The 17323-nt window shown below is 45.1% G+C and overlaps 1 protein-coding gene across 1 annotated transcript; it reads left to right on the plus strand.

The window, feature by feature from the left end:
• Positions 1-3317: 3317 nt before the first annotated feature.
• Positions 3318-14550, plus strand: LOC117549099 (CSC1-like protein 2; the record flags this gene model as incomplete). The annotated part of the gene is given in 13 exon segments (XM_034220700.1): positions 3318-3441; positions 3649-3782; positions 3928-4065; positions 4448-4601; positions 5199-5305; positions 6648-6734; positions 6805-6870; positions 7145-7307; positions 8138-8243; positions 10269-10436; positions 13034-13149; positions 13224-13307; positions 13614-14550. Coding segments are annotated over 13 exon segments (1642 nt in total), but the record flags the coding sequence as incomplete, so codon positions are not given.
• Positions 14551-17323: the final 2773 nt, after the last annotated feature.

Consider the following 17323-nt stretch of genomic DNA (forward strand, 5'->3'; position numbering starts at 1 on the left):
ACGTTGTGTTTCCTTTCATCCTCACGTTGTGTTTCCTTCATCCTCACGTGTGTTTTCCTTCCTCCTCCGATTGTGTTTCCTTTCATCCTCACGTTGTGATTTCCTTCATCCTCACGTTGTGTTTTCCTTCATCCTCACGTTGTGTTTCCTTCATCCTCACGTTGTGTTTCCTTCAATCCTCACGTTTGTGTTTCATTCATCCCTCACGTTGTGTTTCCTTCAATCCTCACGTTGTGTTTCCTTCATCCTCCCCATGTTGTTGTTTCCTTTCATCCTCACGTTGTGTTTCCTTCAATTCCTCACGTTGTGTTCCTACCTCACTGTTGTGTTTCCTTAATCCTCACTTTACCTCACTGTTGTGTTTTCCTTTCAATCTCACGTTGTGTTTCCTTCATCCTCACGTTGTGTTTCCTTTCATCCTCACGTTGTGTTCCTTTCATTTCCTCCACGTTGTGTTTCCTTCCTCTCACGTGTGTTCCTTCATCCTCACGTTGTGTTTTCCTTTCATCACTCACGTTGTGTTTCCTTCATCCTCACGTTGTTTTTCCTTCATCCTCACGTTGTGGTTCCTTCCAGCCTACGTTTGTGTTTTCCTTCATCCTCACGTTGTGTGTTTCCTTCATCCTCACGTTGTGTTTCCTTCATCCTCACGTTGTGTTTCCTTCATCCTCACGTTGTGTTCCTTCATCCTCACGTTGTGTTTCCTTCATCCTCACGTTGTGTTTCCTTCATCCTCACGTTGTGTTTCCTTCATCCTCACGTTGTGTTTCCTTCATCCTCACGTTGTGTTTCCTTCATCCTCACGTTGTGTTTCCTTCATCCTCACGTTGTGTTTCCTTCATCCTCACGTTGTGTTTCCTTCATCCTCACGTTGTGTTTCCTTCACCCTCCCGTTGTGTTTCCTTCATCCTCACGTTGTGTTTCCTTCATCCTCACGTTGTGTTTCCTTCATCCTCACGTTGTGTTTCCTTCATCCTCACGTTGTGTTTCCTTCATCCTCACGTTGTGTTTCACTTTAACCTCACGTTGTGTTTCCTTTAACCTCACGTTGTGTTTCCTTCATCCTCACGTTGTGTTTCCTTCATCCTCACGTTGTGTTTCCTTCATCCTCACGTTGTGGTTCCTTCAACCTCACGTTGTGGTTCCTTTAACCTCACGTTGTGTTTCCTTCATCCTCACGTTGTGGTTCCTTTAACCTTTCCTTTAACCTCACGTTGTGGTTCCTTTAACCTCACGTTGTGTTTCCTTCATCCTCACGTTGTGGTTCCTTTAACCTTTCCTTTAACCTCACGTTGTGTTTCCTTCATCCTCACGTTGTGGTTCCTTTAACCTCACGTTGTGTTTCCTTCATCCTCACTTTAACCTCACGTTGTGTTTCCTTTAACCTCACGTTGTGTTTCCTTCATCCTCACGTTGTGTTTCCTTCATCCTCACGTTGTGTTTCCTTCATCCTCACGTTGTGTTTCCTTCATCCTCACGTTGTGGTTCCTTCAACCTCACGTTGTGGTTCCTTTAACCTCACGTTGTGTTTCCTTCATCCTCACGTTGTGGTTCCTTTAACCTCACGTTGTGTTTCCTTCATCCTCACGTTGTGGTTCCTTTAACCTCACGTTGTGTTTCCTTCATCCTCACGATGTGGTTCCTTTAACCTCACGTTGTGGTTCCTTTAACCTCACGTTGTGGTTCCTTTAACCTCACGTTGTGGTTCCTTTAACCTCACGTTGTGGTTCCTTTAACTCACGTGTGTTCCTTAACGTCACGATGTGGTTCCTTTAACGTCACGTTGTGGTTCCTTTAACGTCACGATGTGGTTCCTTTAACGTCACGTTGTGGTTCCTTTAACCTCACGTTGTGGTTCCTTTAACCTCACGTTGTAGTTCCTTTAACCTCACGTTGTGGTTCCTTTAACCTCACGTTGTGGTTCCTTTAACGTCACGTTGTGGTTCCTTTAACCTTTCCTTTAACCTCACGATGTGGTTCCTTTAACCTCACGTTGTGGTTCCTTTAACCTCACACTGTGGTTCCTTTAACCTCACGTTGTGGTTCCTTTAACCTTTCCTTTAACCTCACGATGTGGTTCCTTTAACCTCACGTTGTGGTTCCTTTAACCTCACGTTGTGGTTCCTTTAACCTCACGATGTGGTTCCTTTAACCTCACGTTGTGGTTCCTTTAACCTCACGTTGTGGTTCCTTTAACCTCACGTTGTGGTTCCTTTAACCTCACGTTGTAGTTCCTTTAACCTCACGATGTGGTTCCTTTAACCTCACGTTGTGTTTCCTTTAACCTCACGATGTGGTTCCTTTAACCTTTCCTTTAACCTCACGTTGTGGTTCCTTTAACCTCACGTTGTGGTTCCTTTAACCTTTCCTTTAACCTCACGTTGTGGTTCCTTTAACCTCACGTTGTGGTTCCTTTAACGTCACGTTGTGGTTCCTTTAACCTTTCCTTTAACCTCACGTTGTGGTTCCTTTAACCTCACGATGTGGTTCCTTTAACCTCACGTTGTAGTTCCTTTAACCTCACGTTGTGGTTCCTTTAACCTCACGTTGTAGTTCCTTTAACCTCACGTTGTGGTTCCTTTAACCTTTCCTTTAACCTCACGATGTGGTTCCTTTAACCTCAAGTTGTGGTCCTTTAACCTCACGTTGTGGTCCTTTAACCTTTCCTTTAACCTCACGATGTGGTTCCTTTAACCTCACGTTGTGGTTCCTTTAACCTCACGTTGTAGTTCCTTTAACCTCACGTTGTGGTTCCTTTAACCTCACGTTGTGGTTCCTTTAACCTCAAGTTGTGGTCCTTTAACCTTTCCTTTAACCTCACGATGTGGTTCCTTTAACCTCACGTTGTGGTTCCTTTAACCTCACGTTGTGGTCCTTTAACCTTTCCTTTAACCTCACGATGTGGTTCCTTTAACCTCACGTTGTGGTTCCTTTAACCTCACGTTGTAGTTCCTTTAACCTCACGTTGTAGTTCCTTTAACCTCACGTTGTGGTTCCTTTAACCTCACGTTGTAGTTCCTTTAACCTCACGTTGTGGTTCCTTTAACCTCACGTTGTGGTTCCTTTAACCTCAAGTTGTGGTCCTTTAACCTCACGTTGTGGTCCTTTAACCTTTCCTTTAACCTCACGTTGTGGTTCCTTTAACCTCACGTTGTGGTCCTTTAACCTTTCCTTTAACCTCAAGTTGTGGTCCTTTAACCTCACGTTGTGGTCCTTTAACCTTTCCTTTAACCTCACGATGTGGTTCCTTTAACCTCACGTTGTGGTTCCTTTAACCTCACGTTGTGGTTCCTTTAACCTCACGTTGTGTTCCTCAGGAAGAAGACGGAGCGCAGTAAGAAGTTCTTCACCGACCTGATGGTGAAGGAGCACGTTCCCACCATGATCAATCCCAAGCCCTGCGGACATCTGTGCTGCTGTGCCATCACCGGCTGCGAGGAGGTGACGCTAACGCTAACTCATCCACCCAAAGGAGCTTCATTATAAGAAACATAATTTACGACCAATATGTGGTTTCCTGAGCCCTGATTATAACCTGTTCAATGATAACTAGTCCACTCAGACTCCTTCTTTAGAAAGTATGCATTTCGTCGTAACTAGTTTATATTCTACGTCAGCTGTTTAACTCAGCCTCCATGTGTCCTTTAGGAGGAGGCGGTGAGCTACTACACCAAGACAGAGTCCAAGCTGAAGGAGGAGTACAGGAAGGAGAAGGAGAAGGTCAACACCAAGCCTCTGGGCATGGCCTTCGTCACCTTCCAGAACGAGGCCATGACCGCAGTGTGAGACACAGCATTTACCCCTGACCCCACCTTTACCTGACCCAACCTTTACCTGACATTGAATCATAGTAGTAACTCAGTGTTGTTGTGTCTCAGTAGTCTGAAGGACTTCAACGTGTAGTAACTCAGTGTTGTTGTGTGTCAGTATTCTGAAGGACTTCAACGCGTGTCAGGTGCAGGGCTGTCGCTGTCGTCAGGAGCCAGGATCCTCTCAGTTCAGCGAGGCGCTCCACGTTCACAACTGGAGCGTTTCCTACGCACCCGACCCGCAGAACGTCCGCTGGTGAGTCTTCTAGCTCCACCCGGTTAAAACCCCACTGCGGACCAAACCAAACACACTGTTCTCCTTTCAATGTATTTATATTGAACTTAACAGCCAGCTAAACTCTCCTCTCCAAACACCTTAGGCTAAGATAGTAACTTGACTTACTGATAATGCCACGTTTAGGGCTAAGAGGATGGATCCCATTACATGCTCATTGCATCTGTCTCCGTATGTCAAAGGACTTCCTGATCTCTTTATAATGTGGTCGTAGCCACAAAGAAAGTGCCATCCCTTTCAAAGTAAGATTTCAAAATAAAAGCTGCCTTCTAGCGGCTTGATACCTTCTTATTAGTGTTGCATGACCCCCCCCTGACCCCCGGCTGATGGTTTGTTCCTGCAGGGAGCACCTGTCTCTGGGCGGGATCTCCTGGTGGATCCGCTGCTTCATCATCAACGTCATCCTCTTCCTGCTGCTCTTCTTCCTCACCACTCCCGCCATCATCATCTCCACCATGGACAAGTTCAACGTCACCAAGCCTGTCGAGTATCTCAACGTAAGACAGTCCCCCAGCTTTTACATTAAAGGTCTCCTATCATGCAAAATGCACTTTCTGATGTCTTCTCTACATCACCATGTGTCCCCGGTGTGTCCCGGTGTGTCCCGGTGTGTCCCGGTGTGTCCCGGTGTGTCCCGGTGTGTCAGGAGACTCTCAAAGTGTCAGAAATAAACCCCTCTCTCTTCTCCTCCGTACCCACATCTCTAAAAACGGGGAACAACGGAGCTGATCCAGATTTGCTGCGTTATGACGACATTACTAAAATGTGGGCGGGCTTTACCCCCACGGGCCAATCAGAAACGTTGCTGTCAGAAACAATGAGACGTGTTCTGGAAGTAATATGGTCTGTGTTTACATTAGCATGCTAACACTCAGAGCTAACTTGTGCTGGAGAGAGTGTGTGTGAAGAAGCAGGAAATCAAAAGGAAGTCACCTTGTGGTAAACCTGAGAGAGAGAAAGAGTTTGAGCTCCATCCTGTTTCAAAGATAATAGAGGGGGGATGAGGCTAGATTTGGTGATCTGTTTGTATAATATGAGACCTTTAAACCAGTAGAGCTTTGAAGTGATTCTTGTTTGTTGGTGTGTTTGGACAGAATCCCATCGTCACCCAGTTCTTCCCCACCCTGCTGCTGTGGGCCTTCTCCGCCCTGCTGCCCACCATCGTCTACTACTCCGCCTTCTTCGAGGCTCACTGGACCCGGTAACTAACCTAACTCCAGCATACAGAATATAAGTCCTATTTTCTCCTGAGTCTCACTTTAAAGGGGACTTATCATGCAAAATGAACTCGTGTAAGTCTTTTATACTTGAATATGTGTCCCCGGTGTGTCAGGGAACTCACCAAGTGTCAGAAAACACAACCCTCTCTCTTTTCCTCCATACCCAAATCTCTAAAAACGGGGCTGGAACGGATCTGATACAGACTGATCCAGATTTGAAAATTCTCTGACGTCAGGAACGAGGAGCTCCGCCTATATGGCCAACTCTCCACCTATCAGGGGAATGAGAGGTTGGGCCACGGCCGGCCATTGCCGCTCGAAAGCGCTGGAGACGCTGTAGTACATATGCCAGGCCTGTAAGTGGCGCTGTAGTCTGCCACAAAAGCAGCGAAGAAGACTTCCCGTGCATGGTTGCCATGGTTTCCCTTCTGTTTATTCTCCGCCTTGGCTCTTTTTCTCCCTCCCCGAAGCAAGCGTTTGCTCCCTCGCTGTAATTCAATGCAATCCCTCCCTCGCTGTAATTCTCTCCGGTAGTCCACCAGCAGATGACAAACACCCACCTCTCCGCCTCTTCCAAGGAACGAGGGGACCGTGCGGCAGAGTTTCAGTTAGATTTTTTTTCGCCGGTCAACATAAAGTTGAAATCTTCCGGACAAAATGAGAAAAGTGCCGGTCAAAGGTCTTCTTTGTTATTTATTGAGCTTTAAAACAAATTAATAATGACTACATATAATCATATAAGAATAAAACACGGAGGACGGAGATCTCTTTTCCTCCCCCTCCTCTGACAGCCCAGCAGCTGATCAAAGCACGCTCCCCTCTCCTGCAGGGGGGCGTGGTCAGCTGCAGGGGGGCGTGGTCAGCTGCAGCTCACAGAATCAGCCCCTGCAAAAACAGTGCTGTGAAAGAGCAAATAGAGCGAAATGAGGCATGGCTAAAACGCAGGATCTTTTTGGTATTTTGAAAAAAATATATATTTATATACTTTATATAGGTACGGCCCTACAATATATTGTTCAAATAAAGCATGATAGGTCCACTTTAAGTTGCTCTGATGTCATACAGAAACATTTGTCAAAACTAACAGTTTAGCCCTTTTCAGTGAATACTGCATATTTGAACTATTTAAATGCTTGCTTTTATAATGATATGCAATGATTTCTTTGTGTGTACTTGATGCCGTTTAAAAAAAAAAAAATGTGTCAGATATTTAAATGGTTATCAACAACTTCAATTTGGATTTGTTTTTTTTGCAGAGCACTGACACTGAATTTACCCTGACTTCTCTGATTCAACCCTATCTTCCCCCCTGTGTGTCTGCAGGTCTGGAGAGAACAGGACGACGATGCACAAATGTTACACCTTCCTGATCTTCATGGTTCTGCTGCTGCCGTCTCTGGGACTCAGCAGGTAATAAATAATAATACAAATAATATATAATAATATCAACTGTCCTCACTGAATCCTCTCTGTTTTCCAGCCTGGATGTTTTCTTCCGCTGGCTCTTTGATAAGAAGTTCCTGGATGATGCCAAAGTCAGATTTGAGTGAGTTGGGTTTTATTTTACCTGCGGTTACAAACGTCCTGATTTATACTCTTATAGTTCAGTGTGTTGTTAAAGGAAGAACAGAGCTTCCAGGCCTAAAGGGGGAGAATATGAATTAAGTTCTTGCATTTTAGGAATAAAGTAAAAATAAGTAGTTTCCTTATACCTGTGACTATACATCTCTGTAGCTCTCTTCATGTATTTTATTCAGAAATGTGCATGAAGTGTTATGGTAGGAGGTCTTGCTCTAACGGAGGCACTGTGCTCTCTTCAGGTGCGTCTTTCTGCCGGATAACGGAGCGTTCTTCGTCAACTACGTCATCGCCTCTGCGTTCATCGGTAACGCCATGGACCTGCTGAGGATCCCCGGCTTACTCATGTACATGATCCGCCTCTGCCTCGCCCGCTCCGCCGCCGACCGCCGCAACGTCAAGAGGGTGAGTAGTTCCTTTATAGCCCAACATTAGCCTCCTTTAGCTTAGCGGTGGTGACGTGAAGTCATGTGACCGTGCTGTAGTTCCTTTATAGCCCAACATTAGCCTCCTTTAGCTTAGCGGTGGTGACGTGAAGTCATGTGACCGTGCTGTAGTTCCTTTATAGCCCAACATTAGCCTCCTTTAGCTTAGCGGTGGTGACGTGAAGTCATGTGACCGTGCTGTAGTTCCTTTATAGCCCAACATTAGCCTCCTTTAGCTTAGCGGTGGTGACGTGAAGTCATGTGACCGTGCTGTAGTTCCTTTATAGCCCAACATTAGCCTCCTTTAGCTTAGCGGTGGTGACGTGAAGTCATGTGACCGTGCTGTAGTTCCTTTATAGCCCAACATTAGCCTCCTTTAGCTTAGCGGTGGTGACGTGAAGTCATGTGACCGTGCTGTAGTTCCTTTATAGCCCAACATTAGCCACCTTTAGCTTAGCGGTGGTGACGTGAAGTCATGTGACCGTGCTGTAGTTCCTTTATAGCCCAACATTAGCCTCCTTTAGCTTAGCGGTGGTGAAGTCATGTGACCGTGCTGTAGTTCCTTTATAGCCCAACATTAGCTTTTACTTCAGAAATCATAAAGTGGTGTTAACAGGTTAATATGTGGAGATTAGCCTGATGAACTAAACGTGTAAGAATCATAAATGTTTGTTTGTCACAGAGATTATTTTCTGACATAATCCAAAATTACATGGAGGACTCCCATTGGACCAGCTGAGTTCTCAGTGTGTGATGAGCGTTGCAGCCTCATGGTGGCGCTCTTCTCTAAAACACTTTCTCGTCTCGCAGCATCAGGCCTACGAGTTTCAGTTTGGAGCGGCGTACGCCTGGATGATGAACGTCTTCACGGTGGTGATGGCCTACAGCATCACCTGCCCCATCATCGTGCCCTTCGGTAACTCACACACCAGACCATAATAGTATCTGAACCTGCATCAGAACTGCAATATTAATAGATAACGTTTAACCAGGAATGTTGGGAACATCCTGAGGATGTGGAACGAGCCATTATGTGTGCGCGAGCGAGAGAGAGAGCGCACCGGTACTGGAGATCGTTGTTGTTAGCTTCTGGTGCTAGCGGGGTACGCTAACGGATATAAGGAGCTTTTTCAACAACAAGGTGGAGGAGAGTCCTCTCCTGTCAGACTGAGAGACTCAGTGAGCTAAAGGACTCTCTGTGTTATCTCAGTGGGTCTCAAACGTTTTGGCCACCATTAATGTAAACAATTATTTCCGAGGCACACGTTTATATGATCATTATAGTTATATAAAAATAAGAGAATAAATGAAAAACAGGTATGAAATACTATCTGACATTAAAACAAGAATAAAGTTTAAAAGGGTGATTTGTAAAATATACATAACGAAAAAGTAAATCTGTTTACAGTTGTGTTTCATATGGGTGTTGAGAGATGTATCCATAGATCTCTTCATTTTGTGTGTGTGTGTGTGTGTGTGTGTGTGTGTGTGTGTGTGTGTGTGTGTGTGTGTGTGTGTGTGTGTGTGTGTGTGTGTGTGTGTGTGTGTGTGTGTGTGTGTGTGTGTGTGTGTGTGTGTGTGTGTGTGTGTGTGTGTGTGTGTGTGTGTGTGTGTGTGTGTGTGTGTGTGTGTGTGTGTGTGTGTGTGTGTGTGTGTGTGTGTGTGTGTGTGTGTGTGTGTGTGTGTGTGTGTGTGTGTGTGTGTGTGTGTGTGTGTGTGTGTGTGTGTGTTGCAGTAGAACATTCCTCTGTAGCGTCCGGTGCATTAATGGGAAACCCTAAATGTTTGAGCACCCTCTATGAAACGTCAAGCTACCCCGCAGCACCCCCAAAATGAATCTCTGGCGCCGCCACTGAGCCTGACTTGTGTTGGGGGGGCCCGACTTTTTTTTTCCTCCAAAGCCCCCCTTTGTCCTGACAGGAAAAGTTTGAGAACCACTGCTCTATGGACATCAAGCATGCTCATTTCATTTTGAGATTTTCAACATTGTTTTGAGATTTTGAGAAAGTCCGACTTTTGAGATTTTGAGAAAAAGTCAGGTTTTTGAGAAAAAGTCCGAACTTTGAGATTTTCTGAAAAAAGCCAAGATTTTGTGAAAAAGTCAGAACTTTGAAAAAAAGCCAACATTTTGAGAAAGTCAGCATCTGGAGATTTTCAACAACAAAAAAACATTTCTCAACATGTTTTCAGAAAGTCATAATTTGGAGATTTTAAGAAAAAGTCAGGTTTTTGAGAAAGTCAGAATTTTGTGAAAAAAGCCAACATTTTGAGAAAAAGTCTGAATTTTGTGAAACAGTTTGAATTTCGAGAAAAAGTCTGAATTTTGAGAAAAAGTCAGAACTTTGAGATTTTGTGAAAAAGTCTGAATTTTTTGAAAAAGTCTGAACTTTTTAAAAAAAGCCAACATTTTGAGAAAGTCAGCATTTTGAGATTTTCAACAACAACAAAAAACATTTTGAGAAATGTTTTGAGATTTTGAGAAAAAGTCAGAACTTTGAGATTTTGTGAAAAAAATCAGGATTTTGAGAAAAACTCTGGAAGGAGATGTGGATTCATAGTCGTATTCGTAAAACTAAACATACTTTTTAAACCTCTGATATAACTTCCTGATACACAAGTCTTTAGTCGGTGTTGTAGAGAAGATCTTTATTGATCCCAATGTGGGAAATGTTTGCGTTGCAGCAGCATAAAAAGACAAGGCATTGTACATTAGAACATTGAAAAGAAGTAAACAATCCAAAATGTGAACATCTCAAATAGAAATAAAATAGTATTACAAAAGTAAATAAATTGAAATAGAAATGTACAGTAACAAAATATAAAGCAGGATATTATACATACATTAATTGAGCAAGGAATGGATTATTAAATATTAGATTGAATATAAATGTAAAATGGGATTGTGATCTAACTCCCTCATTCCTCACCTGTGTGACTTCAGGTCTGATGTACATGCTGCTGAAACACCTGGTGGACAGGTACAACATGTACTACGCCTACCTGCCCTCCAAACTGGACAAGAAGATCCACTCTGCAGCCGTCACTCAGGTGGTGGCCGCCCCCATCCTCTGCCTCTTCTGGCTGCTCTTCTTCTCCACCGTGCGCACAGGTGAGCCCCGCCCCCTGCTGATCACCTGTAACACTCTGTCTGTAGGGTTAACTCTCTGTCTGTAGGGTTAACTCTCTGTCTGTAGGGTTAACTCTCTGTCTGTAGGGTTAACTCTCTGTCTGTCTGTAGGGTTAACTCTCTGTCTGTCTGTAGGGTTAACTCTCTGTCTGTCTGTAGGGTTAACTCTCTGTCTGTCTGTAGGGTTAACACTCTGTCTGTCTGTAGGGTTAACTCTCTGTCTGTCTGTAGGGTTAACTCTGTCTGTAGGGTTAACTCTCTGTCTGTAGGGTTAACTCTCTGTCTGTACGGTTAACTCTCTGTCTGTAGGGTTAACTCTCTGTCTGTAGGGTTAACTCTCTGTCTGTAGGGTTAACTCTCTGTCTGTCTGTAGGGTTAACTCTCTGTCTGTCTGTAGGGTTAACTCTCTGTCTGTCTGTAGGGTTAACTCTCTGTCTGTCTGTAGGGTTAACTCTCTGTCTGTAGGGTTAACTCTCTGTCTGTCTGTAGAGTTAACTTTCTGTCTGTAGGGTTAACTCTCTGTCTGTAGGGTTAACTCTCTGTCTGTCTGTAGGGTTAACACTCTGTCTGTCTGTAGGGTTAACTGTCTGTCTGTAGGGTTAACTCTCTGTCTGTCTGTAGGGTTAACACTCTGTCTGTCTGTAGGGTTAACTCTGTCTGTAGGGTTAACTCTCTGTCTGTCTGTAGGGTTAACTCTCTGTCTGTCTGTAGGGTTAACTCTGTCTGTAGGGTTAACTCTCTGTCTGTAGGGTTAACTCTCTGTCTGTCTGTAGGGTTAACTCTCTGTCTGTAGGGTTAACTCTCTGTCTGTAGGGTTAACTCTGTCTGTAGGGTTAACTCTCTGTCTGTAGGGTTAACTCTCTGTCTGTCTGTAGGGTTAACTCTCTGTCTGTCTGTAGGGTTAACTCTGTCTGTCTGTAGGGTTAACTCTCTGTCTGTAGGGTTAACTCTCTGTCTGTAGGGTTAACTCTGTCTGTCTGTAGGGTTAACTCTCTGTCTGTAGGGTTAACTCTGTCTGTCTGTAGGGTTAACTCTCTGTCTGTAGGGTTAACTCTCTGTCTGTAGGGTTAACTCTCTGTCTGTCTGTAGGGTTAACTCTCTGTCTGTAGGGTTAACTCTCTGTCTGTAGGGTTAACTCTGTCTGTAGGGTTAACTCTCTGTCTGTAGGGTTAACTCTCTGTCTGTCTGTAGGGTTAACTCTCTGTCTGTCTGTAGGGTTAACTCTCTGTCTGTCTGTAGGGTTAACTCTCTGTCTGTAGGGTTAACTCTCTGTCTGTCTGTAGGGTTAACTCTCTGTCTGTCTGTAGAGTTACTCTGCTTGTCTGTAGGGTTAACTCTCTGTCTGTAGGGTTAACTCTTGTCTGTCTGTAGGTTTAACACTCTGTCTGTTCTGTAGGGTTAACTCTGTCTGTATGTAGGGTTAAACTCTCTGTTCTGTCTGTAGGGTTAACTCTTCTCTCGTCTTAGGGTTAACTCTGTCTGTCTGTAGGGTAACTCTCTGTCTGTCTGTAGGGTTTAACTCTCTGTCTGTCTGTAGGGTTAACTCTCTGTCTGTAGGGTTAACTCTCTGTCTGTCTGTAGGGTTAACTCTCTGTCTGTCTGTAGGGTTAACTATCTGTCTGTCTGTAGGGTTAACTCTCTGTCTGTCTGTAGGGTTAACTCTCTGTCTGTCTGTAGGGTTAACTGTCTGTAGGGTTAACTCTCTGTCTGGGGGGTTAACTCTCTGTCTGTCTGTAGGGTTAACTCTGTCTGGGGGGTTAACTCTGTCTGTAGGGTTAACTCTCTGTCTGTCTGTAGGGTTAACTCTCTGTCTGGGGGGTTAACTCTCTGTCTGTCTGTAGGGTTAACTCTCTGTCTGTCTGTAGGGTTAACTCTCTGTCTGGGGGGTTAACTCTGTCTGTCTGTAGGGTTAACTCTCTGTCTGTCTGGGGGGTTAACTCTGTCTGTAGGGTTAACTCTCTGTCTGTCTGTAGGGTTAACTCTCTGTCTGGGGGGTTAACTCTGTCTGTAGGGTTAACTCTCTGTCTGTCTGTAGGGTTAACTCTCTGTCTGGGGGGTTAACTCTGTCTGTACTTCCTCTCTCCTGATGTGGATGCTAACACACAGTGAAGTTCCTCTCCTGATGTGGATGCTAACACACAGTGAAGTTCCTCTCCTGATGTGGATGCTAACACACAGTGAAGTTCCTCTCCTGATGTGGATGCTAACACACAGTGAAGTTCCTCTCCTGATGTGGATGCTAACACACAGTGAAGTTCCTCTCCTGATGTGGATGCTAACACACAGTGAAGTTCCTCTCCTGATGTGGATGCTAACACACAGTGAAGTTCCTCTCCTGATGTGGATGCTAACACACAGTGAAGTTCCTCTCCTGATGTGGATGCTAACACACAGTGAAGTTCCTCTCCTGATGTGGATGCTAACACACAGTGAAGTTCCTCTCCTGATGTGGATGCTAACACACAGTGAAGTTCCTCTCCTGATGTGGATGCTAACACACTTGTACGCTGGTTAAAAAATCCACCAACATGTAATTGTTGTTGAATGTTAAATCATGCTAGCTGCTAATATGCCCTCAGGTTTCGAGACGCCCACCTCCATGTTCACTCTGGTGGTGCTGATCGTCACCATCGTGGTCTGTCTGTCTCACGTCTGCTTTGGACACTTCAAGTACCTCAGCGCTCACAACTACAAGGTACTGCAGGGTTTAATCAATCTGGAAAACATGAGTGTTGCTGTCCAGAGTCTCACTGTGTGCCTCTGTCTCAGACCGACACTAAGGAGAACGATGTGGACGTCGTGGAGAACGGACGTCCAGCTCGCCCCTCGTCCTCGCCCACCATCAAAGCTCAGGTGAGTGGATCCACCTCATCAGCTCCAGTTCTTATCCGCAGTATCCGTAGTATCCATACTTCTTCTCTGATGGCTCCCACAGGATTGTTGGGAGCCATCTTGCCATCTTCTTATTATAGACACATGCATTTTCAAACATTTGGACTACCTATGTTGTAAATGTATTATCTTTTCAATTTACACAAGACATCTATTGTTGTTGTGTCCCTCCTCTCTAAGCTGTTGTTGTTGTTGTGTTCCTCCTCTCTAAGCTGTTGTTGTTGTTGTTGTGTTCCTCCTCTCTAACCTGTTGTTGTTGTTGTGCAGCGGCAGACGCAGCAGCAGATCCACATGCAGCAGCAGATGTACATCGCTCAGGTTCTGCAGGAGGGCGGCAGCAACACCGAGGAGGACCGAGGCTCGGCGCAGGACGAGGACTTGTTGAACGGCGGGAACAGCATCAACGAGGCGGATTTTCAGTCAGGGGAGGACAGTCTGATAGCAAACGAGGTCCACCAGTAGCTGGGGGTGGAGCCAGGGGGAGGGGGGCGGAGCTAAACAACACAACAGTTAGATAATTACACATAGACACACTTACAGATAGACTGACACGGTTAGCTCCACCCCCTCCCAGCTCGAAGACTTGACCCTGACCTGGAAACCTGACGGACACGGCTCTCCACAGGAACTCACTGTACATAACCACAAAGCCAAAACTTTTAGTTTTTTTCTCGGTGTGGGGGGCGGGGTTTAACAATTAGTTACTGGGCTGGATTTTGTTCGTTCGCACTTGTGTCTTGACTCCTGATCCCACCGCAGGTTGCCGGTTCGATGCTGAGGCTGTCCCCCCGGTGGACGCTTCCAGAAAAAGGCCCCGTTACACCGCCCTCCTCTACATCGGAGTGCTCAATAAGTCGCCAACCGCCAGCTCTCGTAGTGGTAGAAGCTTACGCAGACGCTGTCTCCCTCTCCCTTTGAACCTGCCGGTATGTTCCACCCCTCTTGGCTTCTCTGACCTGCCAAGCTTTCACTGCATGCTGTTCAAAGTGCAGTCTGGATCACCACCACCCCCCCCCCCCCCCCCAGCACATCCTCCCCCCCAGCACATCCTCCCCCCTGCCGGGTCAGAGTTTCCAGCTTCACCTCCGTGTGGACTGCTCCTCGGCCGCCTGATTGAGCGCCTGATAATGTTTGAACTTCGTGAACATGTTATAAAATGTGCACTTCAGAAAATGTCATAAAACCATATTTGGCGATAATGCAACCAGTTTGAAAACCCTTCTTGAAAGCAGACACGACAGGAAACAGTGTTACCGATGGTTTCTGAGCACCATATAAATGTAATGTTATTATTATCTCTATTTGACGGTCCTTCAGATGTTGGATGGGCGGGTTATAGCCTTTTGAACGGGACTTTAGGATACAGCCCAAAGTTTACCTTTGCACACATGAAGTCAGAGTTGTGTTTTCAGTAGGACAACAACAGGATGGATACTTTACGTTTCTGAGAGAACGTCTAATGTTCTGGACAGCGATGATGCCACTTCAGTCGTCTCAGACCAAAACAAAGTGCACATTTTAAACGTTTCCTGACGTTCTTACAGCATTGGGTGCTTCCCCTCCGAACCACTGGACTCAACACCTTTCTCTTCTGGTCCGGACCACCTTAACCCATTCACACTGACAAAAGGAACGGGGGTGGGGCGGGGGTCCGTGTGGGTTTAGCTCAAAACTCTTTTCATCTGCGGGGATAACTTTGCAGTTGGAGACGCAGAAGAGCAGGGCTTTTCATCCGGACGTCTACCCACAAAGGGGGGTGTGTACATGCAGAGTGTGTGTGCAGAGTGTGTGTGTACATGCAGAGTGTCTGTGTGTGTGCATGCAGAGTGTCTGTGTGTGTACATGCAGAGTGTCTGTGTGTGTGCATGCAGAGTGTCTGTGTGTGTACATGCAGTGTGTGTGTGTACATGCAGTGTGTGTGTGTACATGCAGAGTGTGTGCAGAGTGTCTGTACATGCAGAGTGTGTGTGCAGAGTGTGTGTGTACATGCAGTGTGTGTGTGTGTGTGTGTGGACATAGAGCTGGACTATGAAGGCTGCAGGACGTCGGGGGGGCCTCTGCACGCCGGAGAACACGCAGCGTTTGTGTCCCGAGGTTTTTATTATTTCCAGACGGAGTTCCTCTTCACCTCCAGGACGTGATTGTATGAAAGTGCGACTGGCGGAGAGATGGAAGTGTTTCTGAGCTTCAGCAGCTCTCAGCCGACGGGAGCACCAAATATGTTGCGTTTAGTTTTTCCCTGAAAAAAGAGATCCAAGCTACCGCCCTGAAAATGATCTTTTAATCCCAGCTAGCTCGCAATGCTAACCCCTGGCCGGCAAATCCTAACATTGCTTTTAAAATAATGAATGTAATCTGTGAAAATAAGGTCTTGTTATTTAGTTATCAAACATTTTCCAACAGCATTCAGACAAAAACGTCTAAACATGTGTTTGTGACACCATTTAGATTATTTTCCCGTCTGTATTCTTTCTTCTCCGTTTGACTTATGGAATGTATTCTTAACTTTGCGACTTTCTTCTCAGAGTGAAAACGGATGTTCTTCTTCAACTTTTGCGTAGTCGTTATTTAAAGACGTTAGAACCACCTTAATATTAACTATATTAATGATTGGCTGAGAGCTGCTGCGTTCACTGACGCCTCGGAGTCGTGGGAACTGAAGGCGCTTGTGTGATATTTTTGTAACCTGCCGACCGGAGTATTTGATACTGAAAGTGTATTAAAGAAACGTCGATAGCTGTGACGATGCTGTTGTAACCTGTAACTAAAGTTTTTAATATTCAGCCGCTGCTTTTTGCTTTTCTTAGTTTTTTAAATCGTTGCTGAAGTTGTGAAAAGACGAATGTGAAGCGAAGACAGACGAGTGTGAAACAAAACGCCGGCTGCAGAAACTAAACACCGTGTAAAATAACAATGTGTGTAAATAGCCATCGAACACATCTCACCGACTCCCAGCTGACATCCATTAACTTATTGCTGTGACCATATTTATTTCTACTCTCCAGGTTGTTTGTACAGTGGAGCATTTGTCCTATTTATGTTGATCAATAAAATTGGCTTTCATCTTTCCCGTGGTTCTTCTGTGTGTCGATGTGACCTCTTCAATCTGTGCTTTAAAAGACCAACATTTTTATTGAAACGCTAAAAAAATCAATCAATGACATTAAAAATGTCCCGAAGAAATTAGAACAGAAATGGGATTTAAAAAATGTTTTTTTTAATTAATCCAATATGTATTTAATAGGGCCGGGACTCGATTAAAAAAATTAATCTAATTAATTAGAGGCTTTTTAATTAATTAATCGAAATTAATCGCATTTTTAATCACATATAAATATTTGACCTAAGAACAGTGAGAAGCCATTTTTTTCACATGGATTTTAGTATACCATTAGGCGCATTCACACCGCAGTACTTTTCCCACAAAGGTTCATGAGAACTTAGTTCATGAGAACTCTTTGAACCTGGGGGAGGATTAGGCAAATGAAGCCGCTGACGTCACTTCTTATTCTTCTGCTTTGGGTTTACTGGCAGGCCGCAAACGGCGTATACTGCCGCCCAAAGTCCCCGGCCGGAAGTCCCCGGAGTTGGGGACTGGCTTCTACTGAAGCCTTCTACTGAAGCCTTCCGAGTAAATCGCCAGAACGCCGACACCTCCTCATCTCCACCGCTCCCATGTTTTATTTTGTGTCGCCATAAGTTAGTCTCTCTGCGTTTCTGCGCTGGGCTAATGCTAATAATGCTAATGCGAGGATAATAAAATGGCGGCTTCACAAAACTTTTTGGGAGTTTTACGGGGCGTGGTTTGCAATCCGCCCAGCCAATCAGACATATAGCTCTTTTCTCACAAGAGAGCCGTACGAAAGTCCCTGCTCTCTAGCAGCTCTCTGCTCTCTAGCAGGGACTTTCGTGGGGGTAAAAAGGTTCTCATGAACTAATTTTAGTACCTGCTCTTTTTGGTGTGAACGCGATAAAAG

The sequence above is a fragment of the Gymnodraco acuticeps genome, unplaced genomic scaffold, assembly GCF_902827175.1.
Source record: "Gymnodraco acuticeps unplaced genomic scaffold, fGymAcu1.1, whole genome shotgun sequence".
Taxonomy (NCBI): Eukaryota; Metazoa; Chordata; class Actinopteri; order Perciformes; family Bathydraconidae; genus Gymnodraco; species Gymnodraco acuticeps.